We start from the raw sequence: 22,645 nt of genomic DNA, 5'->3' as shown, positions 1-22,645 counted from the left end.
GTAATATGTACGCTAAGGACTTCATTTGGACAACTTCAAAGGCAGTTTTCTCAGTATTTAGATTTTTTGCACCCACAAATTCAAGATTTTCAAATAGTTCTTTCTCGGCCAAATATTGTCTTATCCTAACAAACCATACATCAATGGAAAGTTTATTTATTCACCTTTCAGATGATGGTTAAATCTCAATTTAGAAAAATTGAAAATTAAGACTGGTTTTGTGGTCCAGGATCACATAAAGTTAAATTGACTGTAGGCTGTTCATGGTCAGTAAACAACATAACTTTCTACATCATTACAAATGCATATTGTACAACGGCAGAGAACATCAGAATTTAGAGTCAGAAATGTCTGTTTTATTATGCCTATCCAATGAGATTTTAGAGCCAAAATTTTCCATTTTATGATAAACTATTAACTACTACTTGAGTCCATGAGCAGAGTAACTTACGGCATCCAGCTGGATCTCCACACAGCTTCCAGTGTTCAGATTTATTATAGCAACTCCTGGTACTCCATCAGCCTGAAGCCAAACTCCACCAACCAACTAACTTCTCATTTATTATATGGGCTGAGTGAGAATACCTGAAAATAGAAGCCAAGACTGTGATTTTGATTACTGAGAGGTGGCACATTTTCATAACACATTCTTTTCACATCCAAATAAGTGAGTGGATTTGAACCTGGGTACTGGGGGTGGATGTAAATTCTTTGTCTCCCAGCAGAAACCTGATGATGAGGGTCTCGGGTAGAAAGCATCACAGGAGTTTTGAACAATCGATGTACAAAAAAATGTAGTTGAATATACATACATACATATATATATATATATATAGGTATTATATGTATTATGTACAGACAGTTATTATCATAAAATACACCAGACACTGTAACCGGGTCAGGTCAGATATGAATCTGAAGATGTTTATGTTGAATAATAAACATGTACTTTATCCCACTTATTACATGGCTACAAACTATAAAAAAAAAAAAAAACGAATGAGTATGAAACCTTAATATGAGGCATACCTTCTGTATAAATCTCTGTGTCTGAGTGACAGTGTCTAGATACTGTTTGAGAGCATGTATGGTAGATTTGAGCTTCAGGAAGTGGTTCTGCATGATCATGCCAAACGGGTCATCTGGGTTGATCTGTTCATACATCACAAACATAGATTGTGGGAGCAACTTGGCAGCCCAGCCAATCACAGCATCTGACCTTGAAAAAAAATCACCAAAACACGTTAAAAAAATGAGCTATCCTGTTTGCTCAAAGGTTAATATGCCCTCTTTTTATTAAACAAACAGTTATAGTAGAAAGTAAAAGGAAACTATTGGAAAGACAGAATGGCATTGAGATCGGGATACATTGCAGGTAATATACAAACCTGCATCTGTGGAATGGGCACCGAGGCTCAGTGGTTCTCAGGATCACATATATTTATTGTTGCACAATGGCTCCAACTAATTCAAGGTAAAACCACTGATCTGTTCATGTTCTCACCATTGTGTTTCCAATAAAAGTCAGCACAACCTCTGACAAGATGAGTGTGGGAGCATCCCACTGCAGTCCAGCTCTGCTCAGAGTTGCCTCCACCTCCTGCTCCTTCCTGTCATCCACACCAATTAGATTATAATGACCACTTCTGATGAACACAGAAACATATTGCAGATGTTCTAACATCACATTTTAGTGATGAAAGACAGGGTTGGACAAAGATTTTCTGGCAAGATATGCAAATATCTGTATGAATAATAAAGTTTATATACAGTATTATACAAGGTTAAACACTGAAAGCAATTTTTGACTTTTGAATAATTTTCTTTAAGAAAAAAAATTTATGCCCATCAAAGATAAAACATAAGAATTATAGTCAACCAGAAAAATGGACAGAACTGGGTTCCTACCCAAAAATGTAAATTTATGAATAATAAAAAAAGGTATAATAAAAAGATTAACAATACAATGAGTCCAAAAGTTAGAGTTATAATAAAAGAAAATAATATTAAAAGTGTTATTATTGTTCACACAATGGCCTCTTTCATATCACAGAAAGTACTCTTTTTTTCAATATTTTGCATATACTTATTAAGTACACTATTACAAGGGGTAGCATCTATGTAATATTTTAAATGTGACTTCTTTTATTTTGTTTGTTAATAAATATTTGTGTGGAAGAGACCAAGCGACACTCCAATTACCATTGCACAATGCCATCCAAGAGAAGACGCTGGAATATATTGAATTTGTCCTCAACAATCAAAATCCCTTCTACTGAGATTGAATTGTTAGGCCTATAAACAGAAAAAGGATGAATGATTTGCTCTCCTTTCAGTAGAGTTTCTACAGTGTTATTTATTTGGGTTATTTAGTGAAGATTATGGTCCTAATCGGTAGGTGGCGGTAATGCATCTAAAAGTATGCCATCCGCCATTAAACGCCACGAAGAAGAAGAAGCCCTTCTAATATGAAGATCATTGAATATCCAGCAGGTGGCGGTAATGCAACCTATTAACTGGTTTGCCAACCGCCAAAAACGTTTAAGGAGAAGAAGAACGTTAGCATGATGCTGAACTAGGAAACTTGTTCAGATCTAAACAGGAGGAGAATTAAAGGTTTGAGCCGCTTTTTTCTATCATTCATGGTTTTATGTTGTTTATTTTGATGAAGGTATTACTCTTACTGTATCTTTCAGTATACTTAATTTCGAGAGTAATATTAAACTCCCCAATGGGATGAATGAAGCTTGATTGGGTAATCAGTTGTACTGTCACATTGTTTTGGTTCATGTAACGTTAATCCATAAATTATGCGTTTGTAGCCGGAGTCAATGACAAATAAATGTTACTTAAATATATGAATAAATATGACTAATAAATACTACTAAGAAGATTGTCTTCTTTCTTCATTTACAGTGATTGAAACTGGGTTAACACATGACTCCTAAAAAGACACCCCTCACATTTGTTAAGCAGTCTGTTAACATGAATAACTGCTGATGACGTTAAAACCACCTTATGATATTTTTTATGCTTTCTAGCTGGTCATTTATGGTTCTTATCTTTCCTTATGGTTGGTCAGAGGATCATCATGGTCCAGTATGTTATGTTGGACCAGCAACAAACCTTCCAGACAGCCTTTCTGTAGTAAATCGAACGTTATTGTTGTTGTAAATTGTGTTAATTTGAATGTCTTTAAAGTAACATTATCTAGCTGGTTAACATGGATCAAACTCAATTCCTGGAGCCCTGCAGAGCTTTGTATCCGCACACATACCTTTTAGTCCTCAAATAAGCCCGAAGGACTTTATTAGTTGGTTATTATTGGTTATAGTTATTTTTCTGACAAATATATTTTGCTAAAAATAGCTATTTATTATGTTTATAGCAGGATAAGTTAAAATATGTAAAGTGTTTTTTGCTACCATTTTCTCAAAAAAAAAAAAAAATAGAACTGACATTTGGATGCACATTATAGACAGTTATTGGATCATATGTGTAACCGATCTCTTTTTCTGTTCTTCCATGCTTCACAGACCTCTGTCCTACAGTCCCAAAGTCATCCTGATCATCTTCTTGTATACCAAGCGAGCTGATCCTTCTTGTTACATTCCACTCCTGCTTTTCCTAAAAACTTATCATTCTTGGTTTTGAAAATACTTCCACCTCCTGCTTTTGCTCTCTTCCTTTGTTTAGTTCTATTCCTTCCCTCCCCTTCATCATGACTGAACCAGAGCTGCTCACAGAGGTCCCTGCCTCTCTGAAACGGCTGGCGAAGCAGGTTGTGCGAGGTTTCTATGGCATCGAGCATGCTCTCGCTCTAGATGTGCTGATCCGGAACCCCTGCGTACGTGAAGAGGACATGCTGGAGCTGCTCAAGTTCGACCGCAAGCAGCTACGTTCGGTTTTGAACACACTTAAGGCTGACAAGTTTGTCAAATGCCGTATGCGTGTGGAGACTGCACCCGACGGCAAGACGACACGACACAATTACTATTTCATTAACTACCGGCTGCTGGTTAATGTGGTGAAGTACAAGCTGGACCACATGCGCAGACGCATTGAGACGGACGAACGGGACTCAACTAACAGAGCTTCCTTCCGCTGCCCCTGCTGCATGAACACGTTCACTGACCTTGAGGCCAACCAGCTGTTTGACCCCATGACTGGTGAGTATAAAAGTGGGAGATGATCCTTTTAAACTGTTTGTCTGAATGTTATGAAAACATAACATTCAGATAAAGCTCAAGATAATCAAGATAAAGCTCTCCTTCAAAAAGGGTTTCGTTATGATGGTATTTACATGTGGCATTAGCAATGAATCTGCTGTTAGAGTTTCTTCTATACCGTATGAGTATTAGTGGGCAGAACTGTGTTATGTGCACATATACTAATGTTTAACATTTGTTAGAATTCTTTTTTTTTTTTTTTTTAATAAATTAATGCTTTTATCGCACAAGGATGAATTAAATTAATCACAAATGACAGTAAAGACACTTATCATTTTTAAAACAAATTCTGTTTAATTTTCTGTCTAAGAATACCTTTTTCAACAATTTTCAGCCAACTTTTGGTAGGTGTGTTGTAATCTCCCTAAGTGAGTGATTTATTTGGCAGAGCTGTATCATGACACATGATGGCAGCAGATGACAAAAGTTGCAATGTTTTCAACACGCTTGAGTGAACCTCACTTGGAAACTGTTGCTGAATTGCGTCAGTTTGCAGACTGTAATCACAGACAGGAGTGGAAATGAATCTTTATTTTAAAAAGTTTAAAAATAAACAGGCTGTGATCTCGTAGAGCCGGCTGTAGGGATTAGCACACCACATTGACATCATCATCTTTGCTTCTGTGCCTACTGTTTTACACTTCTGACTTCAATAGCTGCTGATTTGTGTGCTTAGTGAAGTACACGGACACACACACACACAAGTGCAGTTCTTGACGTGACTTGTGTTATAATGGTTTCAGAGCTTTGCACACTACTGGCCGTCCCTATTTAAGCTTTTATTATGGACTGATCCCAGCTAAACCTAAAGTCTGCATAGTGTGTGTGTGTGTGAGCCCATTCCAGTACTCCTGAATCATGTATAATTGATCTAACCTGTGTCTGCGTTCAGAAGGAAAATATATGAGAAGTCTTAAGAGAGTTTGAATGCTGAATAACACTGACGCATTGGGACTTGCCTTAATTCTCTTCAAACACATATTGAAGTACATTCATAAGACCTTTAAAAGTTATGAAAAGAGATTTGAACAGTGTTTTTAGGGAACCGACGAAATGTATAGGCCTGATGAAAGACATTAATGTAGTTTCATCAGTTAAAGGAATAATCTGGGTTATTTTCAAACCTCAGTATAAACGAACAGGAAATGATCGCAGTAATGGACTTACAATAAAAGCCTGGCAGACAAGAAATCAAAGTGCTTTAGCAGAAATGCACAGCTCATATTTTTATTAAAGCAATTCTTCATTCATAAAATTTGTGTAATGAGTTGTAAAATGGTCAATTGTTTTTTAAACCTCTAGTTCATTACCGCATTACCAACGTGTGTTGAGTTGCTCTATTTATACGGTGTTTTGGGGATAGTGTTTTTCTGGTATCTGAAGTTGTCAAGCTAATGTGACCATTAGGTTTACTTTTTTAGCTGGACATCACCAGTTTAATGTGTACTGTAAAAATATATTTCCGTACTGCTTGTGAGTCACAGTGAGAACACAGTGACAGTGGCTGCGTCTGATATCTCAGATTAGGTACTTCTTTCGATTACTTAGCTTGCAACCGTTGTCGTCTTTATCATATAAATGTGTGTATTTGGAAAGTAACTAACTAACTACTACATTCATTGTTGTCATATCCTCTCCCATGGCCTCATGGGATAATAAAACATCCATTATCATTAGATGCACACTTCAGAATCTTGCCAGAAGTAGTTGGTTACATTTTGTATGCTGTTTTATGAATATAGGAGGAACTCCTCTGTACAGAAAGCATACGCTTAAGAGAGTGTTGGACACATAAGAGGAACAGGAAAAAGAGTGAGAGTGTTAGAGGACTGAGAGCGGAGTCAGAGGTGTGTGATGAGTGTTTGAGGAAAATAAAGGCAGGTAAAGACCAGGTGGCACGTGTTCCCCCTCACCTCTGCTGATAGCAAACTGGAAGACAGGGAGGTAAAGCTGTTGCTAGGATACACAACAGGAGGATTGGCAAAGATGGAGCAGAAGAACGGAACAGCCAACGATAAAGCACCTAACCCTGTGTAGACCCTGCCATTAAACGCATACTTATTTCCCATGTTCTTTCCGGGACTAGTATCCCAGAAAGGATTTTATAAACATGAGTTTCCTCCGAGTGGGCTCAAATGTGGATATTTTGCTATTGGCTGTTTTAACCCTGCGCTTCCTTTTGTGCTTAGGTGGCTTAGTTGTGTCTTAGAACAGGAGAGTGTATTGATCTGATTGGTCAAGCACATCCAGGTCCCCCTTCGTTGAGCAAAAGAAGAAAAAAAATTGATTTATGAAAATCTGTTTGATTGGTGAGGTGTTAGGGGAGATAAGGAGATATGACCGATCAGGCCTGCACGGTAATAAGTCACTTGCTGATCCTATCTTGGCATGCCTTCACGCTGCCTCATGTCTCATCTGTTTCTAGTCTTCCTTTGTTCTGAGTCGCAAGTGTGCATATGTGACCCTGGACCTCAAAAGCAGTCGCTGAGGTATATTTGTAGAAATGGCCAAAAAACATAGTATGGGTCAAAATGATCAATTTTTCTTTCACGTCAAAAATCATTATTATATTAAGTTACAATCATGTTCCATGAAGATATTTTGGACATTTTCTACTGTAAATATCAAAACTTATTTTTTTTAAACTAATATGCATTGCTGAGAACTTCATTTGGAAAACTTTAAAGGTAATTGTCTCAGTATTGAGATTTTTTTTTTTTGCACCCTCAGAATCCAGATTTTCAAATAGTTGTATCTCAGCCAAATATTGTCTTATCCTTACAAACCATACATCAACCAAAAGCTTATTTATTTTGGTTGCAGATGATTTATAAATCTCAATTTAAAAAAATTGACACTTAAGTCACATATAGCGAAGTCTGTAACTAACCAATATGTAGATAAAAAAACAGCTTTTTTTTTTTGCTAACAAACATGTTTACGACATGTGAACCAATTGTCTATGTTTTTAAACCAATAGTGCAATATATAGGAGTACTGGCTTGCTAATGTCACCAATTTTATTGTAGTTTTTTTTATACACATGATTGTACATCTGTTTTTGTACAAGAAATTGTTTCCTGCATTAAATTGATAGTGATATTTCTATTTCAAATAATTGCTGTTTTAAGCTATCGATTCATCAAAAATCCTGAAAATGTATAATGAAATCCACAAGAATATTAAGCAACGCAATTGCTTTCAACATTTGTTGCTCAAGAAATGTTTCTTGAATACCAAATCAGCATATTAAAATGATTTCTGAAGGATCAACTGACACTGAAGACTTGAGTAATGATGCTAAAAATTCAGCTTTGCCATCACGGAAATAAATTATGCTTTAAAATGTAATAATAATATAGAAAGCAGTTGTATTGTAATTATATTTAACAAATATTACAGTTTTTACTTTAATTATAATAAATGCAGCCTCTGTGAGCATAAGTGACTTCTTTCAAAAAAATCCTACTCAAGAAGTCTAAACTCGAAACTTTTGAACAGTAGTGCAATATAGACTGCACCATACTAAACTTTTGTGTTTGGTCAGTAATTTCCAAAGGCTTCGCATAAATTTAGTAGATTTGGGCATTTACTACAGACATTGCTAATCCAGTGCGAATTGTTACATTTCAGATGTTCTGTCCTGGAAACTAATCCTTTTTGTATAGAGATTTAAATGCAGTCTATAGCTTAACTTGTATTGAATCCAGAATAGTTATTTGAATTCATCTATATACAGTCGTTCAATGCAGAACAGTTAAACTTTTTAACTGTATTTGTATTGCAATTGTTATTGCATTAGCTCTGCTCCAGTTGCAATCAGTGGTGCATTTGTCACAGTTGCTCAGACCTCCTCATGAAAAAACTTTGTCCTCTCTCAAATGCTGAAATGATGCTGGATTCATCTTTTAATGGCTGATTACAAAAGTCTTTTTGTTCTTTGGCGTAGACTACGGAACAAAGCACCGTTCTGTTTTCAAAAGAGCTATGAATCACTGGAGTGAGAGCTATGCAATTTAAACCAGACCTATTCATATCTCATAGATAATACAAAAACTATAAAAACAAAGGCCGTTCTTCTCCGACAGCAGCCTTAATGTATGCCTACTCGCTAACAGCACCATGCCATGTTCCTTTAGATCATTGCAACAATGTGTACGCACATGTACCCAATGCACATTTTGACTAAAAACAACAATGACAACCAGAGTGTGAATGTGCCATATTGCTAATTGTCCAGGGCTTTGGAATTGATATCTCTACAGAATTATTATTTGGTGTGTAAATAAATAATAATAATAATAAAATAAAATGGTAAAACATTTATTTATTACCATAACATCCTGTTATGGTAATAAATACCATAACATTTTTGGAGACAAAATCAGTGCCTGCTTTTGTCTCCCTCAGTTTAGTGTAAGGTTACCTTTCTGTGCTAGTAAACTTACTTTCTTTTGTCACTTTAGAGTTGGTTCACATAGGTTTTATTTTATTTTTTTATGTAAATATTTGATCACTGAGGTGCATCTTGTTACTTCTGTAACACAAATGAGCAATGCCCTTTTTAGACTCTGTTAAAGTTGATATAGAATGCAATCTTGTGTTAAACTGCAGATGTACACAAGATATGTTGACATTTTATTTTAAAATACAGCGCTCATACACAATGTTATAAAAGCTAAATCTGGCAAGTGGCAACAGATGAAAATTAGCCATTGGGGTCTAACTTTGGCTTATTTACAGTATTTTACTGTCGATTAATGAGCACTGTCCCTATTAAATAAGTAATAATATATATTAAAAAATAATGTCTATCCAGCATGTGTATATTGAAAAATGTTTCTGTTTAAATGCGAGACCGTGTACGGAGTTCTGTAGTGTAACAAAAAAAATACAAGGACTAAAAATTATTTTTTACTTCAGAGCTGCATTTTTATAGCTGTAGTTTGAGATCTGAGCAGAATGGTCAAATACATCAGTTTAGTGCATGTTTGCATTGAAAAACAATGAAAAGAGTGCTGTGGAATGCAAAAACACATTCTGCTTTAACAGCTACTTATAAGAATGCATCTGCTTTGAATCCCTTACCTCTACAATACATGATGTTTGCATGTGTTTGAAAATGTCTTTGTTTTCTTTTGGTTTTCTTTCTTTTGTGTGTGTGTGAGAGGGAGAGAGGACAGGACCAGGAGGGTTGCAGTAAAATTGTTCTCTGTGCTCCGGGCTTGTCGATATTTCCCCTGGAGCTGTGTCAAATGTGATAAAGTTATTTTTATTTATTTACTTTTTTTTTTTATCTTCCCTTTACCTGAATGTTTTGTTTTTTTTAAGCCTCTCTCTCACCTCCTCTCCCTCTCTCTCTCTGTCTCTCTGTCTTTGCGCTTGTCAAATAGTTTTCTTTTATGCCCTCCACTCCTGTATTGGCAGAGAAGACATCTGTAGAAAAAGGGCCTAGCTGGAGGTGATTGTTTTTCAGGAGCGACTTCACATATTTTGTTGTCAACTTTCCAGCAAAGCTTTTAAAATGGAAATTGCGGTGAATCGTTTACTCGTTTGATTCCCCTCAAGGCCAGAAACTCGGAAGCGGTTTCACCATGCACTCAGCACAACCACATGGGAGTGTTTCCACATAAAAAAAGATGGTGTTTGTTCATGATAACAAAATATGAACCTGAATAGATTGATATTCTATATAAAAGACTACTATTAAAGGAACACTCCACCGTTTTTTGAAATAGGGCTTATTCACATGATTTCCTACATTTAGATAGGTGGGCAAATGCATTTTTGTGTCAGTGCATGCATTGTTTTAGTTTTACTGGGTCGGCGTTAGCTTAGCTTAGCACAATGAATGGAATCCTTTGTTGCCAGCTAGCATGGCCTGAGTAAAAGTGATCAAAAAAATTTAAAAAACCCACCTAATTACTTCTTGTGGCCTGCGTATTCACAACGAGTACAAATAGCGATCCAGATTAACACTAGGCGATTTTCAAGGCAGATATTGACTTGGGACTATATTATGGGGAAGCACAGGCGAAGCACTGCTGCTTAGGTGAAGCACTGCTACTTCGGCGCAGAGATTTCACGCAACACATGAAATCCCACGAATTCCGTCAACATAGCGGCGTGCAACGCGTCAAAAAAACAGAAGAAGAAGAACATACCGGCGTGACCTGCACCGAGTGTCTTCGCTTTTGGATGATTTATTTTGAGAAGTTACAGCAAACATGGTTATTACCTGCATAGCAAAAGGTTGTGAGAACAAGCAAAGGACATACACGAATGTAATGTTTCACAGAATTCCATCTAATGTGGAACTGAGAAATAAATGGCTAGTAGCTCTGGAGATCTGTAGTTCAACGCCTCTCAACAAAATAAAGCAGTATCGTGTTTGCGAAGAACATTTTGCACCAGAGGACTACTTTGAAAAAATGGAATATGGGTCCAGAAAGACGGTACTACGTCTGAAAGATACGGCCGTCCCATCTATTTTCAAAGCACAGGAAGAACAAAGTGCACATGTAAGTTGTCTTTTATTTCTCTTCCTATATAACCTATATTGCCTGTGAAAACATCAACTCTATGTGAATACAGGTATAATATGGGTCGATCTATACATGCGTCATGATTAAAATAATCACTTACTCTGTGGACAGCTGTCCATTTGGTCCATTCGGCGTGGGGCGTTTTTTCCAGTTCACTTTGTCACACCGGAAAAAAAATCGAGTACTGCAGAATGGATCAGCGCCGTGAAATCCTCTGTAGATGTGACACAACTTCGGGCACGCTCATCTTGATCTGACGTGTTGAGCCTGGTCATCAATGGCAAAAACATGTCCCACTCTCTACAGCACAGACGCTCTATTTCCGTCGGTATAGATTGGCATATTCCCCCACATTCACAACACCAGTTCATGTTGGCTCTCATCCTTACGTCCTCAGGCTGTTGAGCGATCGCAACCTCCTCCTCCTGTCGTTCTATTTCCAAAGCATGCAGCTCGTCTTCTGTAAACTCTGGTTCAAATAGGTATGGTTCTGGTTCTTGACTGTCTAAGAAGTCATCCTCTTCTTCTCTCTCAAAATCAGCCATATTCATCGCCATTCGTGTACTGTAAGGAAAATAGCCAGGCAGCTACTATTCACGCCGGTATGTTGACGGAAGTCGTGGGATTTCATGTGTTGCGTGATATCTCTGCGCCGAAGTAGCAGTGCTTCGCCTAAGCAGCAGTGCTTCGCCTGTGCTTCCCCATAATATAGTCCCAAGTCAATATCTGCCTTGGAAATCGCCTAGTGTTAATCTGGATCGCTATTTGTACTCGTTGTGAATACGCAGGCCACAAGAAGTAATTAGGTGGGTTTTTTTATTTTTTTTGATCACTTTTACTCAGGCCATGCTAGCTGGCAACAAAGGATTCCATTCATTGTGCTAAGCTAAGCTAACGCCGACCCAGTCAAACTAAAACAATGCATGCACTGACACAAAAATGCATTTGCCCACCTATCTAAATGTAGGAAATCATGTGAATAAGCCCTATTTCAAAAAACGGTGGAGTGTTCCTTTAAAGGAAGGTTACAATATCAGTACACACCTATGCACAATATGTCAAGGCATGTATTTTGTATTCAGCTAGTAGCTGGCGTGCATCACATACTCGTACAGAGGGCCCTGCTATGTGTGTTGTTGTCAGAAGGCTGTAAATAACTTCAGCAGCAGATGGCAAACCAGACCAGCTTTGCTTGGAATGGAACCACCACTGAATTCTGGGTCTGAGAGTGTGTTTGTCCTTGTGTCTGTGACTGTTCTTCCTCTTTCCTTTTTCAATATTAGAATGTCAGCAGTGGATCTTCTAGATCGGTGGTTCCCAGCCCTGGCCCTGGAGGCACCTATCACTGCTCATTTTGCATCTCTCCTTTCTCTGACACCAATTTCAGGTTTTGGAGTCTCTACTTAATGAGCTGATGACCTGAATCAGGTGTGTTTGATGGAGACATGCAAAACGTGCAGTGTTGGGGTGCCTCCAGGATTGGGAACAATTTTATTTTAATAATAATAAAACCAAAAACGTTTTTGATTATAACAGCCTTAAGTGAAAATTAATTATTCTATTCAACTGGTCAAAAGTGACAGTAAAGACATTTATAATGTTACAAAAAAAAAATAAAAATAATTCAAGAAAGTGCAAGTGAAAGTCTTTTGAACGTTCTGTTCATCAAAGAAACCTGAAAAAATATATCATGATTTCCACAAAAATATTAAGCAGCACATAGGGCTGTCACTTTTGTGAAAAAAATCATTTTCGATTTTTTTAAGACATAAGTGTTCATTGAATCGATTGTAAAATCAATTTTCCATGTCTAAAAAAAATTTTTCCTTTTTCAACGTCAAATAACGGACGAACGTAAAGAGAGCGCTGGAAACGCACAAGTCCGCAATATTTCTTATTTATTGGCATGAAGTTTAGTACAGAATAACAAACAGCAACAGGAGTGCAACATTCTCGAAAAAATATATATATGCAGAGGGGACGGCTGCCATAACAAAAGAAAAACATCACTGCAGGCTTCAACCCGGCTGCATTTATGATTTAGGCAATTCAAAAATCTCCCAAGATTATTTTAAATAATGATTCAATCCATTTTTTCAAACAACTGTTCAAAAATTGAACTTTAAATGGACTTGTGAACAAGCCATGTGTGTTTTTTTTTATTGAACGTAACCGACACTTAGGCTAGGCGGCACTAGGCAGGCATAATGAAATGCGCAAAAATGCTAGGGCCATTACAAATTTGTTGGACAGGAAAACAAGTCGATTAACATTTTCGGGGTCCAGAGCAGAGCGTTTTTTATTCACTATATGTCCAGCTGTTGAGAAGACGCACTCCGACCGCACTGATGTCCCAGGGACACTCAGGTACAGCTGCGCAAGGTGGGGGTATTACTGGCAATTTTCCACCACAAAAGCCGGTCGCTGTCACCTTGCAATGGTCCTTTTCATAACTCAGAATCTCCTGTAACTAGATGTGCGAATGAGGCGAATTCGCGTCTACAACGCCGCGAGACCCACAGACGCGCGTAAACGTGTCGTTACATTGACTTAACATTGAAATCATTCGCGCCAGACGCTTTATTCGCGTTTGGTGTGAACGCAGCATAACAGGTCGCTTTCGACGTCACTGGGTCTTATAGGCGCGTAAAATTGCCGTTATTTTCTGACTAGCTTTTGCAACGCATACTGCACTTTCGGAATTGTTTATTTTCTTTTTCAGCTTGTTTGTGTTTTGTTACATCTATATATTTTTATTGTTTAATTCATTTAAAATTAATAGTGTACATATTTAGTTAAAATCAATTCCCTATTTTCATTTTCGAAACTTTTTTTGGTTGGTCCGATTGAGTATGCAATCGATTTTCGAACTAAAAGTGACAGCCCTAGCAGCACAACATTTTATTGTGGTAGCAAAGAATGGGGTGCCAGATTGGGCACTGGCTCCAGCTCTTCAACGGACACCAAATCTGAGGGAAAAGGGGACATGAAATCCCAGCATTTAGAGCCTCTGGAACCAGAGATATGGAGCCCTCTGACAAAGTTTTTCTAGGCTCTAACTTTCAAATCGAATGACTTCGAGGTGCCAGACAAGATGGATGGATGGGGTTGGTGGGTTGAAGTGGTTGAGAATGAGGGCTGATGACGGTTACGGTTTCAACACTTGATATTTTGTGCTTAACACCTTCTTTTCTCAAACGCAGGAACGTTCCGCTGTACCTTCTGTCAAACAGAAGTAGAGGAGGACGAATCGGCCGTGCCAAAGAAAGATGCCCGCACTCTGGTAGCTCGATTCAATGAGCAGATCGAGCCCATCTATGTATTGCTACGAGAGACAGAGGACATCAACTTGTCCCATGATCTGCTGGAGCCCGAACCCTCAGAAATCCCAGCCCTAAAACAGAGGTCAGCATCTCTCACCTGTTCAGTTAAAGTTCAGTTCTGTTCAGTCAAAAACTAAAATTTAGGTAACACTTAAGAATAGGTAACACTTGTTAACTATTAACTACAACGTTTTTCTCAATGAATTCTTAATTTACTGCTTATTAATAGTCAGTAAGGTAGTTGTTAGGTTTAGGAATTGGGTAAGATTAGGGATGTAGAATAAGGCATTAATATGTTCTTAATTAGCACTAATACATGGCTAATATTCTAGTAATATGCATGCTAATAAGCAACTAATAGGTGTTACCTATTCTAAACTGTTACCAAAATTGATAATAAAATAGACCATTTATTTTGAACCGATTAGCAAAACTTAACATTGTCATCTGCTTTAAATATTTTTCCTCCCACTTTTAACAGCTAAAGGATGGCCAATTAAAGTCATGTATATGTTGTCAACAAATTAGTAATCCAACTTTGCTGTTTCCCTCAGTCGGGAGCGGGCCGCCCTAGCGGCAGCAGGAGCTGGTGCAGGGGCACCTGGTCGGGAAGTATGGAAAAACAAAGGCTCATCGTATGACCTCTACTCGCAGGATGTGGTCATCAGCATGGAAGACCAGGAGCCTCAACCTGGCCAGACTAGTGAGGGAAAAGCCCCCAAAGAGAGGCCCGTGTGGCTGACGGAAAGCACAGTGCATGGGGCGTACAGTGAGACAGATGCTGGGAAGCCACGTGAGTCACATCGACTATTTTGAAAGTAGTTTTTGTGCTGATGGCTGCATATTAACGCTATGCTATTTTTTTTTTTTTGATATCATGATTTGCCTGCTGCTACTTGTTTATACACCTCATGGGTCTGAATGCACAATCTAACTAGGTATAAGGGTGAAGGCACTGATTGGTTGAAAGAGATATTTTACCCTATTATCACTCCAATATTTTGTTTGAAACACAAAAAGAGATATTAAGCAGAATATCCAAGTTGCTATTGCTATCCATGCTTTTTATTTTTTTACCTACAAAGACGAAAGAGTACAATTAAAAAAGTTACCCATTTGAATTATTATTTTGCTATATTTCAGGTTTAGAGTCTTCAAAAGCCATAAAATTGTTTTGCATGAGAAATAGACAAATTTACAGTCCTTTTTCAATGAAAAACTTTGCTTTCACCTCTCTCTCTCTCTCTCTCTCTCTCTCTCTCTATATATATATATCTATATATAAATATATATATATATATATATATATATATATATCTCCCCGGGAACACATGATAGGTAAAAATTGATAGCCTGGATACACTGTAAGTCGCTTTGGATAAAAGCGTCTGCTAAATGCATAATTTTAATTTAAATATATATATATATATATAAGTGGTGGGCCGTTATCGGCGTTAACGTGCTGCGTTAACGTGCTGCGTTAACGTGAGACTCTTATCAGGAGATTAAAAAAAAAAATATCGCCGTTAATCTATTCTCAAAGTTGGGTTTGGAGCTGGGTCTATACTAAGCAAGCTATGATGACTTTCACCTTGATATTTTATATAACCGACTGGCTGAGGTTAGCCTAAAAAGATGCTCACAACAGTTGACGGGCCACTGCTGTGCATCGTCACGAAAGCTTATCTTTTTCACATGTTTTTAAGCTTTACCGCTTGTCGATTTAAACATTAAAGCATCCAAAAACAATACACGGAAAAGCTGAACAGAGTAGCTGGTTTCTCGTGCGCTGTGTTCGGTGCGCAAGAGAGAGACCGAGAGCCGCGTATCATGGACAGCGACACTGAACCGAGCTCTCTTCTGCGAAGTTCTCCTCGAAGTCCCTCCTGCACCTGAACGAACAAATACCAATCGCAGTTTGAATAAAAAGATGTCAAAGAGCCCAATTCAGTACTTGCGGTGTTCTGGTGTTCAGGGCTCACGCAGAGAAAGGCGTCTCAAAACACTTGAACATCGAATTTGCTTATTTTTGCTCTTGTGCCGTCAAATACATACAAAATATGTTAAAATATCCGCCTTAAGAAATAACTCACAGTTTTTTTGAGCATAATTTCTAAGTGAAAGTAAACAGTTGAGGAAAAAAATGGGATGTGTATTATATTGGATTTGTTCATTGTCTCTTAAAGTGACTGCGTCTAATTTAGCTACTGGCTGCTGTAATGTTAATCCAAGAAAATGAAAATGAAAATCACTCACTGCTCTTGACTGAATTACTTTGTAGTTTTAACAGTCAAACCAAAAATTATTCAGACACAAGATATCATTTTTGATATATATAGCAAAACTGTAATAATGTGAGAAATGTTGAAGGTGTCTGAATAAATGTTGGTTTGATTGTATATTTCATTTTTACATTGACACAATAAAATATGATAAATAAATAAATAAATAAATATTATTTATTTTTCGGCATATTCAGCATTATTGAAGAAGGATAAGAAACCAAATGTAGATTTAATTTTTTAGTTTATGGATTTGAAAGTGTAGAAGTGTGGGTAAATAGAAGTACTTGAATGGACGTCAACTTAAATTATGCTTTTTTCCTTTAAAGCGGTCATTGGCTTCAGAAAGGACTTGCATTTAGAATATATAGTGCATTTATGGTTAAGAAATGTGCATCTAAATTGGGCATTTTTTTATTTATTTTCTTCTTCCAATTTTTACACACCAGCTGTCGAGGACTCTATAGTAACCCAGGAGGGGATGACTGGACAAGGAGCCGCACAGGATGAGAATGAGGAGGTGATGCTGGCTCTCCTCATTCATGAGAAGAGGACTGGAGTTGGTCCAGGAGGTGCTGTCGTCTCCAGACCGACCGTTCCAGCAGCTAATGCCAGCGACTCTGACAGCGATACCAGTGAATCGGATGAGGACACGCCACCCAAGGCTCCAGCGCACACTTTGCACAATGCTACAGCCCTGCGGCCAGGAAAACCACATGAGGAGGACGACGAAGATGATGATGATGATGAGTTTGAGGAGGTTGGGGATGACCCTGTGGTTATGGTAGGGGGAAGACCCTTCTCTTACAGGGAAGTGAGCCAGAGACCTGAGCTGGTGGAACAGATGAGCGCTCAGGAGAAAGAGGCGTACATTGAGATGGGCCAGAACCTCTTCCAGGACATGTACTTCTGAGTTCATCTTGTCTGCCGGCATCACATGCGGTTTGTCTTTCTCACTTTTGGCTGTCGTTGTTTTTTTTTTTGTTTTTTTTGTCACAAAATAGTTTCAATCAGTCTTCTTTGCACACTCTTAAACAGTGTTGTGCGGCGTGCCAGAGCTGAGAAATGTAGTGTTACAGTATATCTGTTAACCATTCTCCTTTTTTCTCACCCCTCTGCCATATTCACATACTCTGGTGCCAATGATATCGAAGTATCACAGTTGTAAACTGGAGTATCATACATTGGCAAACACGTGGCGCTACTTTTCTGGTTTGTTTGCGGTCTTGCCACATTCAAAGACTTCCAAATGAATAGCAGTGTTGCTGCATTGACCTCTGGGATGGTTTTACTTGAAAGAAAACCCCTCCAACCGCAGTATTTAGCAGGACTTACAGTTTGAAAGGAAAGATAAACAAGTTTTATTTTTAGTTTTTTTCTCTTGGATGACTGCCATGACATGATATTAAATGGAGTTTTGAGGAGATTTTTGTTTAGAGTGAGATTGCTTTCCTTTCACAGCAGAAATGAGCACTTTCTTCTCTGATCTCTGCCTCAATGGTTTTTCTTTTTTTCAGTTTGTTAGATGTTTAACAGTAATAAAAAACTGAATGTAAAAACTTCAGCCTGTGTATTCATGAACAACAACCTCAATGAAAGATGAATATGAATAGATGAGCTTCATAAACAAGAATCCTGCTGTTATTTCACATAAATGTATTCACAGAATGGTCTTAGCAAATTGTGCCACTCCAATATTAGTTTTTTTTGTCTAGAAAGTAAAACGGGTTGTATTTGCATTGGCTGTTTAACTGACCAGTCTCCAGGGATGTGCTTTGGGGCAGCTGCGATGTGGGAGATGAAATTTCTCCCAAAAAGAGAGAAAAAAGAGAAAACCGGCAGCCCTGCGGTCACATCACATTACAGGTGCAGCACTGAGGAGTCAAGTATGGGTATCTGTGGCTCAGAGCAGAGGGTCTGTCTAAATGTAGGTGGTGTTTCTAAAGGTTTCTGAACCAGAAGTTATGGGTTTTGTCATTTAATTTAATCCTTAAAATTTTAAAAAGGAAATAAGTTTTTGTAAACAAAGGCAGGTTTTTATTTTTTTCATTTCTTTCCAAAGTCCCCCTTTTTTCCGGTGGGCAAATTGTGAAAAATTCTTTAAGAAATGAATTAAGCTTTGATCCATGTAACTCTGTGAATTGAGGATTTTAAATTCTGTGTAAAGAAAATATTTTCAAGAAAAATTTTTATCTGAATTCAGTTTCCATGCCTAAAACTCTGTTTAACATATAAATGGGTCTAAAATATAAAGGCTTTTATTGGATTTTACATATTAACTTCGTATGTTAGCTGACCTTGTTGTTGTTATGAATGATTTTAGGATGATTTTGTGAAAATTTAACTACTATACTGAAAGACATAGCATAGACTTCATGGCTAGTGTTTGCACTTTACATTTAATTCTCCAACCTACAGATCAGCCTACCAGTGTTAAATGCTACCATTTTGATAACTTTCTAACAGATAATCTCAGGATTTTTTTACATTTTTTATTATTTTATTTATTGGCGTTTGTCTTAGTAGTATGGTCTTTTTTATTTTTATTATTACTGTCAGTTAAAGTGCCGGCGATCACGGTTGCCCGATATTACAATGAAAACGAATAAAAACCGTAAAATAAAAATTAACCAAAATAATTGAACATATTTAGCAAATAAGATAAATATATTGCTAACCCTAAGCTGCAACTTCCCTCTTTGTTAACTTTCTAAAGTGTTGAAGTAAGTGAAAAACACCAATCCAAAGATGTTTATAATAGCTGGATCTGACAACACTGACGAGGCTGCGCTCGCGCCCTCAATCACAACTCTCTCAAGCCTCGTCGTTCACTCCGCCAGCATCTGGCAGCAATAATTTTTTCATACCACAGGCGCTAAACATTCTTGCAAACTGTCTTAACATACAGACACATATGAGGAGTTCTAAATAGCAAATTTGTCATTAAGAGAACACATATTTCTGAACATTAACAATTTACAGAGGTCGCTGTTGATTCCGTTCCCTTCTGGAATTGCGGTTCCCCCTCGACGAACCGTGTCTGCTGAGCAGGGCCGTATTAAGACAGTGTGGTGCCCCTGGGCACTTTACCTCAAAAGGTTTATTAACTTGTCCAACTACCGTATTTTTCTGACTATAAGTCATATTTATTTATAATTTATTATTATTATTATTGTTGTTAAGTTAGTGTTCATAAACGAGTTATGTATGGTCTTTCAAGAATTTCAAGTTAATAATAAAACATGTGGTGGCCCCCTAGTTGTTGTGAATGGTTGGTGCCCCTGGGCACTAGCCCAAGTGCCCTTATGGATAATCCGGCTCTGCTGCTGAGCAAGTTGCCAGGTCTCTGTAACAAAACCTGACCAACTGATACTCAAACATCTCTACAAAGTCGCTGAGTTCCTCTGATGACTGTGGGCAATGGTTCCACATGGGCAATCCATCCACAGAGGAATACTACAAGTGCTTTTCTTGTAATAAATCGCACTGTATTATATTATGAAGCCTTTGTTTCTGGAGTTTTCCCCCTTTAATTTTTACTGTGAGAAATTTATTACACTTTTTTTTTTAGAAAATCAAGCTTTGTCTTTCATAGCATAAACATGTTTATTGTGTTTACAAAATGGTATTTTTAAGCTTCCAGTGTGCACATGTACACAGGTGCTTTTCAATAAATTGGAATGTTGTGGAAAATATAATTTGTTTCAGTAATTCAACTCAAATTGTGGAACTTGTGTATTAAATCAATTCAGTGCACACAGACTGAAGTAGTTTAAGTCTTTGGTTCTTTAAATTGTGATGATTTTGGCTCACATTTAACAAAAACCCACCAATTCACTATCTCAGCAAATTTGATTATGGTGCCAATAACATGCTAATCAGCTAACCAACTTAAAACACCTGCAAAGGTTTCCTGAGCCTTCAAAATGATCTCTCAGTTTGGTTCACTAGGCTACACAATGAAGGGGAAGACTGCTGATCTGACAGTTGTCCAGAAGACAATCGTTAACACCCTTTAGAAGGAGGGTAAGCCACAAACATTCATTGCTAAAGAAGCTGGCTGTTCATAGAGTGCTGTATCCAATCATGTTAACAGAGATTTGAGTGGAAGGAAAAAGTGTGGAAGAAAAAGATGTACAACCAACAGAGAGAACCGCAGCATTAAGAGAATTGTCAAGCAAAATTAATTCAAGAATTTGAGTGAACTTCACAAGGAATGGACTGAGGCTGGGGTCAAGGCATCAAGAGCCACCACACACAGACGTGTCAAGGAATTTGACTACAGTTGTCGTATTCGTCTTGTTAAGCCACTCCTGAACCACAGACAATGTCAGAGGCATCTTACCCGGGCTAAGGAGAAGAACTGGACTGTTGTCCAGTGGTCCAAAGTCCTCTTTTCAGATGAGAGCAAGTTTTGTATTTCATTTGAAAACAAATGTCCTAGAGTCTGGAGGGAGGGTGGAGAAGCTCATAGCCCAAGTTGCTTGAAGTCCAGTGTTCAGTTTCCACAGTCTGTGATGATTGGGGTTGCAATGTCATCTGCTGGTGTTGGTCAATTGTGTTTTTTGAAAACCAAAGTCACTGCACCCGTTTACCAAGAAATTTTGGAGCACTTCATGCTTCCTTCTGCTCACCAGCTTTTTGAAGATTCTGATTTCTTTTTCCAGCAGGATTTGGCACCTGCCCACACTGCCAAAAGCACCAAAAGTTGGTTAAATGGTGTTGGTGTGCTTGACTGGCCAGCAAACTCCCCAGACCTGAACCCCATAGAGAATCTATGGGGTATTGTCAAGAGGAAAATGAGAAACAAGAGACCAAAAAATGCAGATGAGCTGAAGACCACTGTCAAAGAATACCACCTGGGCTTCCATACCAACTCAGCAGTGCCACAAACTGATCACCTCCATGCCACGTTGAATTGAGTCAGTTATTAAAGCAAAAGGAGATCCTACCAAGTATTGAGTACATGTACATGAACATACTTTCCAGAAGGCCAACAATTCACTTAAAATGTTTTTTTTTCATTGGTCTTATGAAGTATTCTAATTTGTTGAGAGAGTGAATTGGTGGGTTTTTGTTAAATGTGAGCCAAAATCATAATTAAAAGAACCAAAGACTTCCTTCAGTCTGTGTGCACTGAATTCATTTAATACACAAGTTTCACAATTTGAGTTGAACTACTGATATAAATGAACTTTTCCACGACATTCTAATTCATTGAGAAGCACCTGTAAATGCCCTTTATGCTTTGGGAAGCTGCTTTTCAATAAATTGGAATGTTGTGGAAAATATAATTTGTTTCAGTAATTCAACTCAAATTGTGGAACTTGTGTATTAAATCAATTCAGTGCACACAGACTGAAGTAGTTTAAGTCTTTGGTTCTTTAAATTGTGATGATTTTGGCTCACATTCAACAAAAACCCACCAATTCACTATCTCAGCAAATTTGATTATGGTGCCAATAACATGCCAATAAGCTAACCAACTTAAAACACCTCCAAAGGTTTCCTGAGCCTTCAAAATGATCTCTCAGTTTGGTTCACTAGGCTACACAATGATGGGGAAGACTGCTGATCTGACAGTTGTCCAGAAGACAATCATTAACACCCTTTAGAAGGAGGGTAAGCCACAAACATTCATTGCTAAAGAAGCTGGCTGTTCATAGAGTGCTGTATCCAATCATGTTAACAGAGATTTGAGTGGAAGGAAAAAGTGTGGAAGAAAAAACTTTTCCACGACATTCTAATTCATTGAGAAGCACCTGTAAATGCCCTTTATGCTTTGGGAAGCTGAACAAGGTTATCCTTCTCTCACAACCAAAAACACACTTCTTTGGTGAAACACTGATTTTGTGATCGTAAAACAAAATTAGAAATTCTTGTTGAGCAAGTCCTGTGAAGCGGGAAGTACTTTGGCCTGCTCTTGTTCTTGCTCTGGTCAACAAAGTGCCCATACAAGGAATTCCGTCCTATGACTTCATACAGGGCCGTACTCGAAAAAAGCTTTCGAAACCATGAACCCCAATGGGCTGTATTTGGGACAGAAATACTCCATCATATGTCCAGATAGTTTTGTGAAACTTGCCTTTTTTAGCATGAGAATCCAACTCTTTAACAGTGTAAGTCAGAATGCATGAAATAACATAAGACCTCCCCTTTAAATTTTTCTGACCCTTTAAAGGGGTGGTTAATTGCCATTTCACTTTTTTAATGTTAGTCAGTGTGTAATGTTACGGTTTGAGCATTAACAATATCTGCAAAGTTGC

General features: G+C 37.8%; 1 protein-coding gene across 1 annotated transcript; it reads left to right on the top strand.

Annotated features, from left to right (window-relative positions):
- The first annotated feature begins 2,475 nt into the window (after positions 1 to 2,475).
- On the top strand, positions 2,476 to 17,629 carry LOC132152954 (general transcription factor IIE subunit 1-like). The gene is made up of 5 exons (XM_059561989.1): positions 2,476 to 2,616; positions 3,537 to 4,169; positions 13,978 to 14,179; positions 14,652 to 14,890; positions 16,829 to 17,629. The coding sequence occupies exons 2-5, from the start codon at positions 3,722 to 3,724 to the stop codon at positions 17,290 to 17,292; spliced, it is 1,353 nt and encodes a 450-aa protein (XP_059417972.1). The 5' UTR covers positions 2,476 to 2,616; positions 3,537 to 3,721; the 3' UTR covers positions 17,293 to 17,629.
- The last annotated feature ends 5,016 nt before the right edge of the window (positions 17,630 to 22,645 follow it).

This window comes from Carassius carassius, chromosome 11, assembly GCF_963082965.1.
Source record: "Carassius carassius chromosome 11, fCarCar2.1, whole genome shotgun sequence".
In the NCBI taxonomy this organism is placed as follows: domain Eukaryota; kingdom Metazoa; phylum Chordata; class Actinopteri; order Cypriniformes; family Cyprinidae; genus Carassius; species Carassius carassius.
This window is presented reverse-complemented; position numbering and strand designations above follow the sequence as displayed.

Coding starts and splice junctions, on each gene's coding strand:
- LOC132152954 (XM_059561989.1), top strand. CDS start 3,722: ATGACTGAACCAGAGCTGCTCACAGAGGTCCCTGCCTCTCTGAAACGG. Junction 4,170..13,977: donor GCTGTTTGACCCCATGACTG/GTGAGTATAAAA, acceptor TCTCAAACGCAG/GAACGTTCCGCTGTACCTTC. Junction 14,180..14,651: donor ATCCCAGCCCTAAAACAGAG/GTCAGCATCTCT, acceptor TGTTTCCCTCAG/TCGGGAGCGGGCCGCCCTAG.